The sequence below is a fragment of the Nannobrachium achirus genome (assembly GCF_963921795.1).
Source record: "Nannobrachium achirus genome assembly, chromosome: 5".
Classification (NCBI taxonomy): Eukaryota; Metazoa; Chordata; class Actinopteri; order Myctophiformes; family Myctophidae; genus Nannobrachium; species Nannobrachium achirus.
Window position 1 is genome coordinate 56671503 of NC_137814.1, and position 21147 is coordinate 56692649.

At 40.1% G+C, this 21147-nt stretch overlaps 1 protein-coding gene across 1 annotated transcript in view; it reads right to left on the reverse strand.

The window, feature by feature from the left end:
- Window positions 1-19373, reverse strand: part of LOC308285914 (coagulation factor XIII B chain-like) — a 263356-nt gene extending 243983 nt beyond the window's left edge. Inside the window, exons 1-3 of the mRNA XM_080726828.1 lie at window positions 19144-19373; window positions 17069-17278; window positions 14892-15056 (exon numbers count right to left, since the gene is read on the reverse strand). Coding sequence (XP_080582954.1) covers window positions 14892-15056; window positions 17069-17278; window positions 19144-19201 — 433 coding nt within the window. The 5' untranslated portion in view covers window positions 19202-19373. The remainder of the gene's footprint in view (window positions 1-14891; window positions 15057-17068; window positions 17279-19143) is intronic.
- Window positions 19374-21147: the final 1774 nt, after the last annotated feature.

Genomic DNA, 21147 nt, shown 5'->3' on the forward strand with positions numbered 1-21147 from the left:
TCAGAATCCAACCAAAGTCCCAGGTCCCAGAGTCAACAGAATAGAGGGGAGACTTGTTATTTGAAACTCTGTGTTTGTTACATGAACAAACATGGAGGTATCCCAGTCAGCACGGTCAGGACCTGGACCAATCAGTGACGTCTCAATAGGGGCCAGATTAAGACAAACCATGACTAGTCAGATCTGGCCTAGAATATCACCTGATTTTAACCAACATAATTCCTGGATTAATCAGAGAGGTTCCAATGGAGGCCAGATAAATATCATAAGTGAGATATGTACCAGAATATAACCTCATATGCTCATATTTCAACTAACATTACAAACAATAACGATAATGCTGTCAGACAAAGAAGTCCATATGACGTCCTGGTAATGAGGTCAAGATAATCCCCATATACATATTGGCTGTGATCTGGCCTAGTTCTGAACGTCACCGGAGTCACCGGAGGACGTTATCATAACGTCATCATGACGTCATTTGGCTTGCAGGGATAGATTTCACAAATGATCTACAAGTAGAATCAATCAGGTGGAAAGAATTATCTGCAGATCATTTTTAAAGGTTTAATTTGTATATTTAAAAACTAAAATAAGGTTTAGGCTAAGTGTTGGTGGAGACAAGTTAATCATTGTCTACAGAGCTCACAGATATGAAGTAAACACAGGGTTTTACTGGAAGCTTGGCTGGCAATGGTTTGTTTATTACACACACACACACACACACACACACACACACACACACACACACACACACACACACACACACAATTTAGGCATTTAGCAGACACTCTTAATCCAGAGAGATTTACAATAAGCAAGGTACATCAACACATATTTACATCAACACAGTAAAATTATACATCAATACATCAACATCAATAATCAAATGCATAGAAAAATCAATCTAGAAAAAGAAAACGTAGGTAGACCAAGCACCTAATCGATAAAAAACATATATAAAACCTAAAGTATGCTATCTAGCTTTCATGTACCTATTGTACTACATGTACCTATCATTGAGGGTATAGGCGAGTGCACGCGCGCGCACACACACACACACACACACACACACACACACACACACACACACACACACACACACACACACACACACACACACACACACACACACCTAAGCTGTGAAATAAATTCATGATTTGACGTTCCGACAGCAGAAAGTAATCTTGTGCTGATGTTGTTTCGGTTTGACTGTCAGCGCAGCACACATTTCTGAGCTAACAACGCATGCAAATGGCTTGCCAGCACGTTGTTGTGTGTGGACATTAACGTCATGTGTGTTTTGTGAAGTCCATTCACTCTGTGTGTGCCTCATAACAAATGGAACCAAATGAACAATGGACATTTGGTTCCATTTGTACACTGTCAGAGTTACAGACCTGTAAGGGTCCATTAGGATCCATTTGTACACTCTCAGAGCTACAGACCCGTAAGGGTTCATTAGGTTCCATTTCACTCTCAGTCTCAGAGTTACAGATTCAGTTTTTTCCTGTCTATCAGTCATGTGGCTGCATGGGGAGCCCCTGGAACTCCCTGAAGGACCCCACTTTGAGAACCACCAAAGATGGTTACTTTACGAAGATACGTATGCGCAAATCCTACAAATGGTCTCCTATATGGTTACCGGCGTCTGGCGACAAATCTTGCAAACGTCCTATGTTTATCAATAGATCCTTGAGAGTGTGTTGCTGGCACAGAGCAGGGCTGATAATAAAGTGGATTTTCTCCAATAGTTCAGTTACCATGGGGCTAAAGAAGCTGTTGTAGCAGAGTGACTCACTACCTCGGCCTGATGGCCTCAAAGGTCTATTATCTACCCCAGTGCATGCAGGTCTGGTGGTTAAGACGTTAGACTTTCACGCAGGAGACCTGCGTTCGAATCCCGGGCGTTACATTGGTGCCCCGTGGGAGGAGGTCAAAAGGGGGGTGAGTGTAGCAGATTGACTCACTGCCTCGGTCTGATGGCCTCAAAAACCCACTATCTCCCCCAGTCCACAGGGATTTGGATTTGGTCTGATGGTTAAGATGTTACTTTCACCTGGGAGACCCGGCTTCAAATCCTGGGCGTTACATTGTGTTCATGTTCACTCAGACTAACAAAAACAACCTGCTTCCGGCTTCCTAAAAGGCGTCAGCGGGAAGTAAACTGGAGAAGTGGCAAGTCTTGTTTGTTTTTGTCTCGGGAACCACTGCACTAGGGGCCTGCGCCCTGCTGACTCTTACTACATGACGTTGATAAACAGTGTGTCAGCTAGTGGTGTGTTCTAGATTTCTCTTTAGGGCATACTATAATCTATGATCCGCGGCCATTCATGCCACGCCGGTGGCTAATGCCTATCAGATACGCTACTTTGAAAGGTTCACGAGGGCAGACGCTTTTTCAACACACAAAAAAAGAAGTTCCTCACAGTAAGGCTTGGCGATATTAGGAAAACCTTCGATATTCGATAACGTTGTTGAATACATTGATATCGATATTACTCACGATATTAGTGAAAACAATTGCATTATATAGTTTTTAATGTTTTTTCTGCTTTAGGTCCACTGCCTGCCTAACCCAGATAATGAATAGCATGCATGCACTTTGCACAGTACACATAGAATAAAGAAATTCAATGGTTTATTTCCATTTTCCAACAATGGGTTTATTGAAATAACCACACCTGGTTACAGATGGACTGCTTTTTTGCATGTGTTATGTGCATGCATAGCTGGTCTGTCTGCACCCTGTAGACAATATGCCTTCCGCCCCCTTGTGGGTAAAATATAAGCAGACAAGCATCCAAAAGCTGCAGGTTGCTTACAATGATTGTATGAGGATTCTACTCAGAAAACCAAGATGGTCGAGTCAGCCAGTCAATTGTTTTGTGAAGTAGGAGTGTGCACTTTTCATGCTCTTTTGAGAAATTTGACGTTCAAGTTTATTTGTCGTCTGAATGTGTCTAATAATTTGATTATCATGCTGCTGACTAAACCCCAGTTCAGTAATGTGAAATACCACTCTTGCATCTGGAAACACTGGTATAGTGCCTTATTTTAGTGTTCAGATTGCTCTTTTTTTTTCTTCTTTTTTTTTTTTGGTGTGATGTTTTTAATGTTGTGTTTTTGTTTGTCTTCTTATTGGACCTAGTGTCTGTCAATAAAGAGTTGATGATGATGATGATGATGATGATGATGAATTTTTAGGTATTCAACAACGTTATCAAATATCGAAGGTTTTCCTAATATCGCCCAGCCTCAATGTGAAGACTTGTTTTTTTTTGTTTGTTTTTTAAGCATCTGCCCTCGTGAAGCTTTCAAAGTAGCGTATCTGATAGGCATTATGCACCAAGTAGCGTATCTGATAGGCATTATGCCCCGGCGTGGCATGAATGGCGGCGGATCATAGATTATAGTATGTCCTATAAAGAAATCTAGAACACACCAAAAAAGCTTCATTTGCGCAGCATAGAAACCAATGGCTTTCCACCGTCCATATTTTTTTACAGTCTATGGTGTGTGTGCGTGTGTGCGTGTGTGTGTGTGTGTGTGTGTGTGTGTGTGTGTGTGTGTGTGTGTGTGTGTGTGTGTGTGCGCGCGCGTACACTCGCCTATACCCTCAATGACCATAGGTACATGAAAGCTAGATAGCATACTTTAGGTTTTATATATGTTTTTTATCGATTAGGTGCTTGGTCTACCTACGATTTCTTTTTCTAGATTGATTTTTCTATGCATTATTAGATTACCTTGCTTACTGTGTTGATGTAAATATGTGTTGATGTACCTTGCGTATTGTAAATCTCTCTGGATTAAGAGCGTCTGCTAAATGCCTAAAGTGTGTGTGTGTGTGTGTGTGTGTGTGTGTGTGTGTGTGTGTGTGTGTGTGTGTGTGTGTGTGTGTGTGTGTGTGTGTGTGTGTGTGTGTGTGTGTGTGTGATAAACAAACCATTGCCAGCCAAGCTTCCAGTAAAATCCTGTGTTTACTTCATATCTGTGAGTTCTGTAGACAATGATTAACTTGTCTCCACCAACACTTAGCCTAAATCTTATTTTAGTTTTTAAATGTACAAATTAAACCTTTAAAAATGATCTGCAGATAATTCTTTCCATGTCCTCCGGTGACTCCGGTGACGTTCAGAACTAGGCCAGATCACAGCCAATATGTATATGGGGATGATCTTGACCTCATTAACAGGACGTCATATGGACTTCTTTGTCTGACAGCATTATCGTTATTGTTTGTAATGTTAGTTGAAATATGAGCATATGAGGTTATATTCTGGTACATATCTCACTTATGATATTTATCTGGCCTCCATTGGAACCTCTCTGATTAATCCAGGACGTCCGTTTCCAGGATTTATGTTGGTTAAAATCAGGTGATATTCTAGGCCAGATCTGACTAGTCATGGTTTGTCTTAATCTGGCCCCTATTGAGACGTCACTGATTGGTCCAGGTCCTGACCGTGCTGACTGGGATATCTCCATGTTTGTTCATGTAACAAACACAGAGTTTCAAATAACAAGTCTCCACTCAATTCTGTTGACTCTGGGGCCTGGGACTTTGGTTGGATTCTGAGCTTACTTTTTAGCCTCACCATTGATTTCATTAGAACTAAAATAAACATCAGTCTTAAATGATTGTACAGATCAATCCGTTGTTTTACTTTCAAATTAAGAAAACTAATTGCTCAACAGCTTAATGTTATTCCATGTACTGGACTACTGTGACATCATTTACCAGAACACCTCTGAAACATCTCCATTCCTTAAATGCTGTCTATAACAGAATGTGTATATTTGTTCATGTAGGTGTCCTTATTGTGTCCCAATCGGCACTTGTCTCTTTTTATTTATTTATTTATTTTTTAATGCTAAATTTTATTGAACCAGCAAAGACTTCTTTGCTGGTTCACCTTCAGCTGTTCCTGTTTCTGATTATATTTATTCACTTATCTATTTTATTTGCATTGATTGTTTTATTTCATAAAAAATGTATTGCATATTTTAAATGTGTAGAATACCTACAAGTATACTGATGTAGTGCGTCTCACATGGTGGAAGATCCTACGTGTGCAAGTCCTTGAATTGTTTTTGTTCTGTGTTGTGGTCTGAGGACCCACTCGAAAACGAGAAGCTGCATCATAAGGGGCTTTAATATCCTCTAGTGAAAATTCAAAATAAAAATAAATCTTTCATGTTTAGCAAATTATTTGTAAGAATAATTTGTAAAGAACATACATTTATGAACCTTGATATGAAGTGAAGACTGTTCATGTTTATTTCATGTTTAACAATGAATAGTAAAACATTTACACAAGTTGTTGTGACATCAAAAAGTGACGGAATAACGGTATAGAGAGCATAACAGTATTGAAACAATTTGTTAAGATATAAAATGTAGCAAATCTAGGACACAGCACACAGACTGACATTCAAACAAATAAACTAAAGAAATGTAACGATTTTTAATGTTGCACATGTCAATTAATTAATCAGTTGCTCTTTCCTCTCCAAAGGTTGAATGGCAGACAGGAGCTGACAGCTTTCTGTGGACACAGCTCCTGTCTTTTAGCACTTGTGGTCCCTAGATTACCTGATTACAATTTGGTTAGGTCACAACTTTTGTCAAAACATATACATAAAAATAGCCTACATATGGTTTATGAAAGTTTGGGGGGGTCAAAGATAGACTTGTTGACATACCGGTAACAGGAAGTCATTATGGTCTTTGATTTGAGAATTTGAGAAACTTTAAAAGGTCAAACTTAAGGGCACCGGGTTTTCCAAAGTGCTTCTAACAATTATCAATGTTTTCTTTTATTTATACAAAATGTTTTATTTTACTTTATTGGATTGTAGACCTACTTTATTGTATAATTATTATTGTTATTACTTTCATTAGGCTGTATATTTTATTTTCACTTCCTCTGGCCTCGACAATTCCATTCTCTCCATCCTAAAGAAAAAATATATATTCTGTTGTTTATTCAGATGGTATTTATCTGTGCAGGTCTTCATGTGTGTTCCATTGATCATCATGGATCAGTCCATACAGCACACTCAGATTGGCCCATAGACCCCCACTCTCTGAGCAGGGAAGCTTCAAATCAGGGGACAGTGACCCTGAATAGAAGATATATATATATATATTTTTTTTTTTATTGTCCCAATGGTGGAAAAACGATTCAAAATGCTTTACTTAAAGGGGAGAACCACCCATTTTCAACATTGAATATGTTAATATATCCAGGAGTTGTTGTGTGGAAATAAGAAAACAGTTCTGTGTTGCCTAGAACTGGAGGATTGATTTTGGGGTTTGTATTGCAAAGTACACCGTGATGATGTTATCACGGTGTGGGTGTGGGTAGTCCTCCCCTTTAAGTAAAAGTATCAATACCGCAATGTAGAAAAATACTCTGTTACAAGTAAAAGTCAAGAATTAAAGTTGAGTAACATTGAGTAAATGTATAAAAGTATTGGTATAAAAATTTACAAAATGTACCAAAAGTAGAAAGTACTCATCCTTATCTTTTGAAAATAGCAGATTTACATGCTCACAATGTGTCGCATCGCAACGCATTGTTAGCTTGTAGATCAGCTATTATTTTACTTAAAGAAAAATCTTAATCTTATATAGACCTGTTTCTTGTTTACAAACATTGAGACTAAATGCACGGGTGACTGTATCATGTAATCAATTCCCACCAATCCCCAAACCTGTTGTTTTGGGGAGTGCTGGTTTCATTGGCTAATTTTGGTACCGACCTGCGCGCGGATCTAGTTCTTATCAGTGTAACGTGGACCAGAAACGCATATATAGAGAAACTTTTTTTTAACAATACATGTGTATGTGTGGACTATTAGGCCTCAGACTGAACAAATTAAATTGTATATTTATTTAGAAATGTAAATTGAGAATGAAGTTAGTCAATTATTTGGATATACAGTACAGTAGCCTTCAGTGGACACAGACATGTTTTAAGACAATCAGCACATGAGTTGTTTGTGATTGCAAACTACTGGATACACGTCAAGAATAAACACAAGGACACTGGAGTGAATATTTAAAGAATATACAAAAAACATAATACTTACATAATATCGGGAACAACCTACATGGATAAGATGACAAAGTACAGCAATGAATGTCTAGATGTGTTTATTCAATTGAAATGTGTACCCTGTAAATTTCGTTGACAAAAATGCTATGATAGTCAACTAAAACTAGACTAAAACTAAAACATTTCAGATGACTGAAATATGACAAAAACTAAATCAAAGTTTGCTGTCAAAATTAACCCTGTGGGCCGTGTGCTTCAAATAAGAAAAGGAAAGTTACATAATGCAGCATTAATTCAAAGTTTTTTTTCCTCTAGTGGTGTAATTTCTTTACAGATACATGTATTACGCCCAATGTTATCTTTATTTTGCCTTTTCTTTATAACACAATGGTGACTCACGCTTTGAATGGTTTGTTAGCATAATAATATCGGTACATTTATTTTATTTTTTTGTATTATAATTATAATTCCATCACACAATTATACGAAATAAATGTTGTTGTAGTGATGTGGTATCGCATACCAGAAAACTCTACCTAAAACAAACTCGACCTCATTCGTACGACCACGCGTTGTTTTAGGGTGAGTTTTCCTGTTAACGTGGTATCGAACTGGTACACTCACAGCGCGTTTCTGCTTGAAGTCCATTTATTCCGCACTTAACAAAAGCCCAGAATGGTCCATAGGCGTCCTCTTGTGTCCCACAATGAACCCAGCCAGAGGCTCCTTCCCTCAAAAATTGGTCGTCTGGATTCGTTGGACGATATGGAGCAGTATCCAACCTACAGAAAGCCGCTGCAGATGTAAAGTTGATAATATTGTCATGCTTGTATTTCAGGTCACGTCTTTGATTCAGAATATAAAGATTAAAGTACAATGACTGCATGGCTTAATTACCTATGCAGGTGGGACTTGTTGACCAAGCACCATTAGCATAGCAGACCACTCTTTCTAACCCCACAAGCTTATAAAAGTCAACACACTCGACCTTCAGTGACATTCTCTCTGGTTTCACAACGCCATCTTGAATTGTTGGGAATGTTCCACAACTTCCAACTGAAATTAAACAACAGTGAAAATCTGTAGCAGCATTTTAGTGACATTGGTGAACATTTTAGCACCATGAAATGAATTGTTCAAAACGGTTCAATTCAAAATAAAATTCTAGATTTCCATCCTTTTATTCAGTAATTAACAACTATCATTAGAATATGTTTTCTAGGCTTCAACATGGGCTCCAAACAGTCAAGTGAACAGTCAGATGTTATGTAAAAGAACACATAAACCTATGAATTACTTGGTACAATTGCAGGTCTAGTCCAAGCAGGTTGGGATGGGACAGGGGGGGCAGGGGTGACAGCATCCTCTGCAAGATGATGACACATAAAAAATAAAATGCATAATACAGTAGATTATCATGTATCATACCTTCAGAAACACAACCAAATGAAACCAACCTCTGAGATAGTTTCACTATATAGCTTTGATTAAGCATATATGGAGCGGTGCAGTTCAAATTATAAATAATTACAACAGCCCCTCCCTGATTTGAGTTCAGTTGAAAGAGACAGCGAGAGAGAGAGAGAGAGAGAGAGAGAGAGAGAGAGAGAGAGAGAGAGAGAGAGAGAAATTAAATATAATATACATAAGGTGGCACTTGCATTATTCTACCAGTTCAGTGGCCTTTAGAGTGTCTCCCTGAGATTGGGAGGCGGGGGTTCAATCCCCAACCTTGTCATACCAAAGATTATAAAAATGGGACCCAATGCCCTCCTTTGCACTTAGCATCAAGGGTTGGATTGGGGTAAATCCCTGCGACATACTCCAAGTGTCCTGGGGGTGTACTTGTACATCATAAATGTAGGCACTTTTGGGTGTGCAGAGGCTGCCCTTTTCCGCTCAGCACCTCACCTATGCAGGTCTACTGGCAGATGAGCACGAGTTTGACCTGAAGTCACGAGTGTTTCTTATTAATCAAACATAACTAGCTTTTCATGTGATATGTTACCTTTACTTTCATATCCAGGAATTCACATTATAGACCAGTGGTTCTAAACCTTTTCAGCCTGTGACCCATTTAACTAATCATATTTGAACTCGGGACCCCACCACCCTGACAAGCACTCGGAGGAGTTGAGGCCACTGATATAAAAAGCTAGATACCTCGTCCACCCGCTGCAGTTGATTGGAGCGACCCGTCTCGCCTTGGTGGGCTCAAAAGAGGAAGTGTCGAGGGCAGGCTGCCACTCAAAAAACTACTAGCCAATCACAACGCATCTTTTCCGGGACTTTAAGAGCTGCGTAGGAAAAGACCCGCCCCCACCTGCCTCTGATTTGCCTACCGACCTTCCGTGTCTGTTACGACACAGAAGAATTCCAAGCCTGTCAATCAAAAAGGCCCACCAAGGCGAGACTGGTACCAGAGAGCCGGAAGAGGCGTCTACCTTTTTATGTCTGTGGTTGAGGCATCACATTTAATACATCTATCAGATAAACCACCAAACAACTCACTCACTCACACACTCACGCTCTAACTCTCTAACGCTCTAATGCTCACGCTTATCTACGTTTATCTATTCACTCGCTTCAGCAATTGATCCCAAAGTTCACATGGTATTGGCCATTAGCATTATACCAACGGTGACGGAGCCCGAATTTCATTTCTCCCAAATTAAAGCAGTTTATTAGCGTTTTCTACTGTCTGTTGCCAGGGTTACGGTCGTTCCTCCAGGCCATGGGATCTGTAGCCCCACACACACACAGCTCCCTCTCTAACAGTTAGGAATGTGCATTCTCTCTCTCTCTCTCTCTCTCTCTCTCTCACACGATTTCACCAGGTGCGTTTGATATGTGTCTCATCTTCCAACGGGTAAATAAATATACACTCCTCCATGAGCTGCTCCTTACATTATGATGCTCCCGCACATATTCTCACGCACGCACCAGTTACAGTAACTTTCCCCACAACCCACACTCTGCACATATTTTGGAGCACATATCTTTGAACGGGTAAGGTCTAGTCAACATAACTGAAGATTACTTTTAGACAAGATGTAGAAAATGCCAACTTATTCAAACTGTTCCAGGAGTTCTAAGCCTTTTTTGTGGCAACCCTGAGAGGATTATTGCCACAGAAAGAATTCTGGGAGCATCCACACAATGCCCCGCTGATGGCACAAATCAAGTTTGAGGGAAATTAAACCTTGAATTCAATAGGCTATAGCTCCTCGGGTCCTTGAGAATTTTAGATTTTTATTTGAAAGAGTAGAAAATGTGTCTAGGGAGCATTAATGAAGGCTCATGTCAGCTCATGCAGCTCACATAAAATGCCTTAACTCGGGCTAGGAGCGACCGGGAGAGCCGGGGCCGGTACCTATTCGTCCGCCTCGGCGGCGCGGAGACCCCACCCCTCATTTCTCACATGGCCCTCTTCTAGCGCCACCATGAGGCCGATTCTTGCAAAACACATTTTTGGACACTGCTCCTTCAATTTTTGCCCTAAAATCACGCAAATCGGTACACAGTATGTCTACACTCATGTCATCAACTTGGATCTGTCCCATATAGCGCCACCTTCGGGCCGATTTTTTAAAACACATTTTTGGACACTGCTCCTACAATCTTTGCCCTAAAATCACGCAAATCGCTACACAGTATGTCTACACTCATCTCATCAACATGGATCTGTCCCATATAGCGCCACCTTCAGGCCGATTTTTTTAAACACATTTTTGGACACTGCTCCTACAGATTTTGCCCTAAAATCACGCAAATCGCTACACAGTATGTCTACACTCATGTCATCAACATGGACCTGTCCCATATAGCGCCACCATCAGGCCGATTTTTTCCAACACATTTTTGGACACTGCTCCTACAGATTTTGCCCTAAAATCACGCAAATCGGTACACAGTATGTCTACACTCATCTCATCAACATGGATCTGTCCCATTTAGCGCCACCTTCAGGCCGATTTTTTTAAACACATTTTTGGACACTGCTCCTACAGATTTTGCCCTAAAATCACACAAATCGCACAGTATCTCTACAGTCATGTAATCAAAACGCAGCTGTCCCATCTAGCGCCACCATCAGGACGATTTTGGTAAAACAAACTTTTTTTGTGGAGATAAGCGACAAACGGTCGCTTATCTCCCGATTAGGGAGTCTTACTGGTAATAAATAGTTTTGTTGTTTTTCATACGTGTTTTTACTAAGTATCTATATTAGATGTCCCCTGTTTGGTGATTCAACTTGGTATCTCCCACCTCAGAAGTTTCCAAACAACAGAGAGAAAAGTTGAAGATACCAAGGATTCGTCAGTGATGTCACTGTGGTTTATAAACTGCTTCAAGCTTCAAGCCTGTGATACTTCCTACTTCCGTGTTGGATAACTGTTAAATCCTTGGTATTTTTATCCCAGCAGTAGGAGCAGTGTCCAAAAATGTGTTTTGCAAAAATCGGCCCGATGGTGGCGCTACATGGGACAGATGCACGTTGATGACATGACTGTAGAGATACTGTGTACCGCTTTGCGTGATTTTAGGGGCATATCTGTAGGAGCAGTGTCCAAAAATGTGTTTTGCAAGAATCAGCCTCATGGTGGCGCTAGAGGAGGGCCATGTGAGAAATGGAGGTTGTGGTTTGGCAGCCAAGGAGTGTGTGTGTGCAAAGTTTAGCATGGATAGGGGCAACGGTGGCGGAGATATGAGTAGGGGAAAAGTGTGACGTGTGACAGACAGACAGACTGACAGACAGACAGACAGACAGCCGGTGGAGGTTTTGATAGTAACTGCGACCGGTGACGGTCGCAACAAAGCTGCTTCAAACACTGCAGAGTGCAGTGGGAGGAGACGGCCCAGTTCTGCACGCAGCAGTGAGGGATAATTGGAATTGTAGGAGTTGAGGCATCACATTTAATAAATCAACATAACCGGAGATTACTTTTAGACAAGACATAGAAAATGTCAACTTATTCAAACTGTTCCAGGAGTTCTAAGCCTTTTTTGTGGCAACCCTGAGAGGATTATTGCCACAGAATGAATTCTGGGAGCATCCACACAATGCCCCGCTGATGGCACATAACAAGTTTGAGGGAAATTAAAGAGGCGGTGCCATAGTTTTGTACTTTTTCTGGTTTTCATGTGTCTAGGAGGTTGACAGTACTTCATTATACCCCCTGGTGTGGTTGTTATGAGCAATTATGTATTGCCTTTCTATTTGGGTTTTAGCTGTAGGCTGCCACCTTGTGGGGTCAAACGTGCCGGTCCAAAAACACAGATACTTATTACATCACAGAATCAACCCCTCCCCTAATTACCATTCACCCAACATACGTGGGTGTGGCTAACTTCAGCTGGGTCACCACCCACCATGACAACCACGCATACCAATGAACTGGTGGGTGTGGCCACATAAAAACATAATTTTAACTCTTTCTGTACACTTTTTTGGAAAAAATCTTCCTCCTAGTATAATCATAATACCTGATAATCATGTTTTAGAGGGGGGGGAAATCATGGCACCCCATCTTTAAACCTTGAATTCAATAGGCTATAGCTCCTCGGGTCCTTGAGAATTTTAGACTTTTATTTGAAAGAGCAGAAAATGTGTCTAGGGAGCATGAGGACATTGCTAAGGCTCATGTCAGCAAGGAATGACTTGTTGTTTTTTACAACATTGTGATAGAAGCTGGATTTATTAAGTGTTTCACAGCTGCCGCTAGATGTGCATGTGTGTGTGTGTTTGTGTGTGTGTGTGTGTGTGTGTGTGTGTGTGTGTGTGCGTGCGTGCGTGCGTGCGTGCGTGCATGTGTGCGTGCATGTGCTTACTCTGACACACTGGGGCTGCACCATCCCATCCATTAAGCGTACACCGCCGTTTACTGGACCCTCGGACCAGTTGGTAGCTAAGATGAATGTGAATGAATACAGCATAGCATGTCAACGGTCATGTCTTCATTATAACAAGTCAAATGAATTTCACATACAATTTCATGCTGTTTAATAAACAGAGTGCCTCTCAAGCCAACACACACAGGACATAAGGAATTAACTGAAACCAAACCGCGTCACGGCAACCACACTTTCAAATTAATTCGGTCCTGTTTATGTACAGTATGCAGCTTGGTAAAAGGGAATTGATCCCAGTTTAGGACAGAGGACAATTTCACGATGAATGTAAATCGCTGTGTGAGTAAATGTGTCATCATACCCTGTTTGGCACGTGTACTCGACCTCTGACCCGGACTCCACAAGCTGCCACTCTGCATGCTCTGCATCGCCAGGGGGATCACATCGGACTGTAGGTTATTTATTTAAGGTTAGTATGGACCAAAAGGAGGGCGGGTCATCAAATATTTTTTGAGCACTTGTTTAATTTTGTATTAAAAAATAAATAAATCTAGTTTTGTTGTTTTGTTGTATCCCCAGAAGTTTCCAAACAGCAGAGAGAAAAGTTGAAGATACCAAGGATTCGTCAGAGATGTCACTGTGGTTTATAAACTTCTTCAAGCTTCAAGCCTGTGCTACTTCCTACTTCCGGGTTGGATAAGAGTGACATCACTGTCAAATCCTTGGTATCTTTATCCTAGCAGTGTATGTATTATAATTTTTTTTGTAGACAAAATCTACTGCATATTTAGTCAACTAAAATCCTTTGATATTTAGTCGACTAAAACTAGACTTTTCAGATGACTTCAATGTGACAATTTATTCAAAAGACTATGACTAAAACTAAATCAAACCTTGCTGTCAAAATCAACACTGTTATACATTTATGATCAGAAAATGTTCACTTACTGACACATAATTCAATCTCGTCCCACTTGCCATAAACGCACTCAATGGATTTGTTTTTGCCTTGTGCAACAGAATATCCTGTTTCACACTGATATAATAGGTTTGTCCCGTCAGGAAACATGGTCTGGTATTCGTGCATGATGACGGCATGGTGTATTTCACCAGGATGTTGACATGCATTTATGTCCCCTGTAAACACATACATTCATTACATGAGAGGAGAACAGCAATAGGGGATAGCAGTAGGCTTGGTTTTCCGGTGCCACAATAAGTAGTCTCGTATAGCCAGACAACTATTCCACAATCTCCAAATGCTAGTCTGGAACTACACCTCCCGAAAAGCTGGCATTTCCGTTCACGAAAATATATTTTAAAATATCATTTCTACACAAAAAGAATCCGCCATTCATTTGTCCCATAGAGATTTACAAACACGTTAAATATCAATTATTTTAAGCCTAGAATCAAGGATCATCTAGGATCCTGGTGAATCATGACCATAAAATATTTGATTCTGTGCAAAAAAGAAAAAAGAAAAGCAAAGCACACTGCTATGCCCTATAGATAGATCAGACGGGATCGTTTGGATTCTAAGTTAGAGAAACACTTCACTAATACAGGGTTATGAATGATTCTTCTTTTTTTTTCCACAATTTAAGTTTTTCTAAATATATTTCCAGAACTCCTCCAAGCATGGACAGCTCCATCTGAGACTCCATCTGAGCATCTCGGGGCAATTGATTGAATCATTTTTCTAAATTGTATGTAATCTATGTGGAATATATTAGGTTTGATTAAAAACAATGTTAAACTGCATTTGTCTGTGTTCAGTGACGATTAAGACAGTCTGAGAACACTCAAGTATGTTATGCCAATCAATGTCATCATAGATGCACCCCAAATCAGATTCCCATTTTGCTTCATAGGCAGAGTATTGTAGAGTGGTAGATTACTCATCAGAGTTTTGGATTTTAAACACAACAGTAAGCTAAGAGTTTGTTTAACAACTTTTCACAGACTTACTTTCACAGATCGGAGATGATGTCCAGTTTCCATCTGTACATGTCGTAGTGGCACTTCCACTGAGTGTATAGCCTTCATCACACTTAATCCTAATCTTTTTTCCATTCACATATGGAGGTGTGTATTGTGCGTTGGGGATCTCTGGGTCAAGGCAATCATTTACATCTGAGAAGAAAAAGCATTAGCAATTTTACATTTCATTGACCATATTTACACACATGCACACACGTGTTTGTATATATGTAAAATAATTAATAATTAATTATAATTATTAATTATAATAATAATTAGGACTGGGACTTGATAAAAAACATTATCTAATTAATTAGTGGCTTTGTAATTAATTAAATTAAATTAATCACATGTTTAATTGCAGATAAAAATGTGATCTGAGAAGCCATGCATTTTATTTAAATTAAAACACATTTTTGTATACGAGTGGGTTTTTTTAATCAGAATTTCCCATCCACTGGGCCGAGCAAACAAGCGGTCTGATCGGCAGCTTCTCCCATTGCGTGCACTGGGGTTTGTTGACTGTTAGTTGGTGCACCGCTACACCTGAAACTTGTGAGAGAGGTGCTATGGTGCAAAAACTAAGCGTGATTAAAATGTGTTAATTCTTTAGATCTTGTTAATTTTCTGTAATTAATTAATCTAAATTAATCAGTTAAAGTCCCAGCCCTAGTAATAATATATGCCCGTATATGGAGATCCCTGATGTCATCAGTATACAATGTCCAGGGGTACTTTGATAATATCTGGAATTTATCCATATCACTTCAGTTTACTTAGACCCTCTATATACAGTACCTATTTACCTTTGGCTGCACATTCTTTTTCAATCTAGACCAAATATCTTCAGCAAAAATAGCAGATCTGCATTGTGAGCTTGTAGATCTGCTATTTCTTGTCAAATGTTCCCCCACAGTTAAAGGTCAAGTATAACATTATTTTCAATCTGTACCAATGGAAACGGACAGTCTCTCAAGTTTTTCTCATGGTATACTTGTGGGCCTTATTTTCGTCCATGACGTACCACTTATCCCTAAACTCCTTTGCCTTTTTTTACTTCATTGGGACACACATGCGTGTTATTTTGCTAAAAGATACGTTATATAATATAGTTTAATTTATATAAATGTATTTGTGAATACATTTTCTCCTTTGACTTTAATTACATTTTTAACTTTTCCCAGATATAGAGCATCGCAGCGGAAGTGGTTTACTGGGGTCACTTAAAAATCGCCCATTCATTTTCCCCATAGACTTTTACAAAAACGTTATAACAATTATGTTAAGCCTCGAACAAAGCCATCCAGGATGGCCGTGAATCATGACAATACAACCTTTGATCCTATGTGAAAACATATTTTAATATTACATTATTTACTACATTTAATAATACCCTTTGTTTAGCGATTTTCAAAACATTCTTTTCATAGAAACAAAGGTCTCATGTTCATGATTCACTGCCATCCTGGATGGCTTTGTTCGAGGCTTAACATAATTGTTATACATATTTTTGTAAAAGTCTCTGGGGAAAATGAATGGGCGATTTCTAAGTGACCCCAGTAAACCACTTCCGCTGCGATGCTCTATGGATTTGATGTCTGACATCATCATGTCTGACATCATAGACCACATGAGACTGACAGAGTATGTCCATACATACCGGTAGACCACATGAGAATGACACAGTCTACCGTATGTCCATATATGGGCATTCAGATTCAAAGATAATATGGGCTTAATATTGATGACATCAGGGATCCCCATTTATGGGCGTTAAAAAGATTTCCAATTCACCCTTTGTCAAGTCCTGCCTGTTGTCCCGCCCCTCTTCACACCCATTGGTTGCTGTGTCACTCCATCCACTTTTCATTCAGTTGCTTCGTATTATTATTCTTTGTGTTCAATTCTAATTTCAAACTTGGTTTCAGTAAAACGGAGCTGCTCAGTGGCAGTATACCGTAGTGACTCAGGATGTTTTTTAAATGTTTTTATGTCTTCACAAATTATGTTTTTGCAAATTCCACATAACAAAGGCGGAACCAGGGCGGGACAAGGCAGATAGAGCCTGTGGTTGGTCAGTCAGGGACCAACCAGAAGGCTAACAAAGGGTGAATTGCATCTTTCTAGTTCAGGGGTGCCGTGGATGAAAAGGTTGTCACACATACCCACACACTGTGGCGTCGGAGTCCAGATGCCATTCTGACATTCGCTGGTTGCCCACCACCCCTCTACGCTGGGTTTGCGGTCCTGGTCACACCTGTAACTGACTGTTGTTTTGTGAGGACAGGTCTCTTCCCAGCCGATGCCATCTGGAGGAACAACAAACCCACCCTCCAGCTGAGGAGCGGGACAGTCTGCCTCCCTTTGCCCTGAAACTGGTTAGAAAAAGGTTAGAGCTCTATATTCTGTTAGTAAACATTGCTGTGGTGTAGAGCAGTGGTTATCAACCTGTGGGTCGGGACCCCAGATCCCCAGGGTCCCCAGATTATTTTGTTGGGTACCCAGATGATTAGCTTAAAGTGAAACATTGTTGTCTCACTCAACAGAAAAACAAACCAACATGCAGTTTAAGTGTACAGAGGTTATCTGCACATTTCTAAAGTGACAATGAAGGACTTTTTAATAACTCTAAAATGACAAATTTAACATTGGACAAATTGTGAAATATTAGAGGCAGAAATTGTGAAAATAGCTGTACATGTATGCTCACAACGCCTCGCGCATTTTCACAATAGAACCGTGTTATAAAAAAAAATTAATGCCTCAACTCTTAGTGCTCGTCAGAGTGCGGGGGGGGGGGGGGGGGGGGGTCCCTAGTTAAAATATGATTATTTTGGGGGTCGTGGCCTGAAAAGGTTGAGAACCACCGTTGTAGAGTGTTTGTTCAGTGCAGGGCTCTCCCTCTGTCTCTTTGGCTCTTTGAAGTTTGAACAGGAACATTTTCAGATGGGTTGCCAATTTCAGCCAATCAGAAAGGGTGTCAGATCAAATTTGATCCCACCATGTTGTCCGCATATACCTTTTTGTATCAACAAAAAGGGGTGTCGCACCAAATTCTGGGCCCTGGGCACAAGGATTCACTGCGGGGCCCCTGTGCTTTAACTATTGAAAAATAGCAGATATACAAGCTCACAGCGCGGCACCGAGTGCCGCGCTGCGAGCTTGTAGATCTGCTATTTTTGAAAAATCATGAAAATCTTTGAATATTTCAAATCCTTCTGAGGTTTTTTGAAAAAAATCTATGTTTCTATGTCAGTGGAGCTCAAACCTTTTCATGTGAAGGACCCCCAAAATGATATGTATTTGGCCACGCACCCCCATCTCAAAATATTGAGTTCCAGGGACCCCCCCCAGAAGCAAAATTTGAGTTACAAACGTTCGCTTAAAAAATACATATTCAAAGATTTGCACAGATTTTCACAACTTTTCAAAAATAGCAGATCTACAAGCTTGCAGCGCGGCACTCGGTGCCGCGCTGTGAGCTTGTATATCTGCTATTTTTCAATAGCTAAAGTATAAAATTATTAAGGCCTCTCCACCACCTTGGTCACTAGTAACTCAGTCCCACTTTCCTACCCCTTGTGACGCCCCTGCTTCCAATTGCACTTATTTATCCTGTTTACTGTGTTGATTTCGACAGCAAATTTGATTTAGTTTTAGTCATAGTCTTTGGGATAAAATTCAGTCGTATTTTAGTCCTCTAAAATGTTTTAGTGTTAGTTTAAGTCGACTATATCACGACTAAAATGTATTTTGGCAGTCCTTGATATGATGTCGTAATGCCTGATGATGTTACACTTGATTGCTTGCTGAAAATAGCCAATCTACAAGCTTACAATGCGTCGCAACCCGAGGCATTGTGAGCTTGTAGATCTGCTTTTTTCAGAGCACAACCAAACATAAAATGACTTGTCTTTTTGTTCTACTGTCTGGATCTCATTCGCCCTCCCTAACACATTTCCCATTTTTGTCATGGTTTTAGTTTTAGTCGACAAAATCAACACTGTTGTATGGGTTCTCTGCTCTCTTCTGATTGGTAAAAAATGGCATCATCTGAAACTGTATTTTCTGTTTACTAAAAAGCTGGAGAGATCCCGTTACTGAACAAACACGCTATATATCAATGATTACACATCAGAACGTAGAACCATTTTACACATATATATATTTTTTTTAAACATGATTTACTGCATCTTTATATTGATTTAATTAATCAAATATCAAAACTCTACGTTCTTACCATTTAATGCCTTAAGGAAGAAACCCAGGAGAACAAAAATAAGACGTCTAGAGTCCATTTCGTAGCTGTCTCAGTCCAACAGCAGAGTGAGTACAGGGTCCCACACACAGATGTCCTCACACAGACGTGGCTGTCCGTCAATATGTCTGATCACCAGTACAAGTTAATCATTGTTAAAGGGATTTCCCAAAACAGAGAAATTATGTGAACGCTGCAACGTTGTTTTTATAGCATTATGACAGCCTACACAATGATACATTTAGTACACACACACACACAGACACAGAGAGAGAGAGAGAGAGAGAGAGAGAGAGAGAGAGAGAGAGAGATCTAGAGAGGTGGAATTTTAGGCAGTTTAGGTATTTCTTACTTTACTTGAGTGTTTCCAATTTGCAATACTTTTATTTCTACTTCACTACATCTCAGAGGAAATACAATTAATATTGTACTGTTACTCCACTACATATATTTGAAAACTTTAGTTACTAGTTACTTAAATATACAATATCCCTCTGCCCTATACTTCGGCCATTCGAAAATAGCCACTCTGAAGCTCAGCATGGCTTTGCATCGTGATGTGAGCTTGTAGATCTGCTATTTTCAAGGTATTTTTATACATTTGTACCTTTGAAAACTTGTTCGATTACGTTATTCAGCAAAAGCTGTATTATCATTATTATTACGTTATTACATGAAACATCATCTTCTCCAGGTGGCCAAACTGCCTCACAGATGAGACAGAAAAGTATTTCTCCTTTGTGTCTGTGTGTGTGTGTGTGTGTGTGTGTGTGTGTGTGTGTGTGTGTGTGTGTGTGTGTGTGTGTGTGTGTGTGTGTGTGTGTGTGTGTGTGTGTGTGTGTGTGTGTTTGCCTTTTGCAATCCTCCCAGCGTCAACATATTGGCCTGCTTCCCATCAGCGCAAGTTAGATAATCCTTGTCATTTCCCCAAATAGTGAACAGTCAACACACACCCACGCGCGCACACACACACACACACACTCACACACACACACACACACACACACACACACACACACACACACACACACACACACACACACACACACACACACAGTCTTGCTCAAAATATGATAACCCTTAAATGGGGTCAGCCAAAACAATGATAAATTGTCCTAAGTGACCTTTGTTAGTGATGATTGTGTCGATGAGGAATAACAATCAATATCATACACCCAGAACAATGTTGTGAACATCAGTTGGACATCAGATGCAGCCGCGTAGATCCACGAAATGCATAGGGGGGGACCTGCGCGCGCGCCGCCGGACGCGCGTGCGCGATTTCGTTTTTTTGGCCTGCAGAGATCGGTTTTCGGCCAGTTTTACCCCCTCGTTTTCCTTCAGATACGGGCCTTAACGGTTTTATGATGTATTATTTATTTACTTTTCAAGTTATCACTACTGCAATAACCAACACAACCAAAGCTTACATGAAAAAGTAAATAGTTACCATTGTTGCTTGTTGGTCAACTTGGTCCTCCCGAAATGTACAGTTCTAGTTCTGTAGCAACTTGGGACAGGTTGTGAGGTCGGTATCCATTTAATTCCAATAAATGTAGTCCAATGAAAACATAGTCCAATGAAAAAATCATGCTGTCCTTCTGGCTTCTTCCACACCACAGCAAGAGAGTGTATCCACCACAGCCAAAACAAAGTCGCCACATTATGATGTCATCACTCACTCTGAGACTCTCAGACTGAGAGTCAACTGTTATTACTACTATTATAAAACGATTTGTACATGATTTGACCAGTGGCCACCTCATACAGAGCTTAGCTTCCCTCCTGCTGTTGTTGCTGGATGGTCCGGTCCCACAATCGTTCATGACAGAAACTGTGTCCTGAACTATAGTTCCTCTCTATGGTCCTGGCAATAATGCAGAAGAGAATAAATAAATATTACACCTATTCTAGGTAGTAGGTAGGATATCCTCTAAAATGTGGTTACTATGGGCATGGTTTGGATGACAATATAGTCTTTGCAAC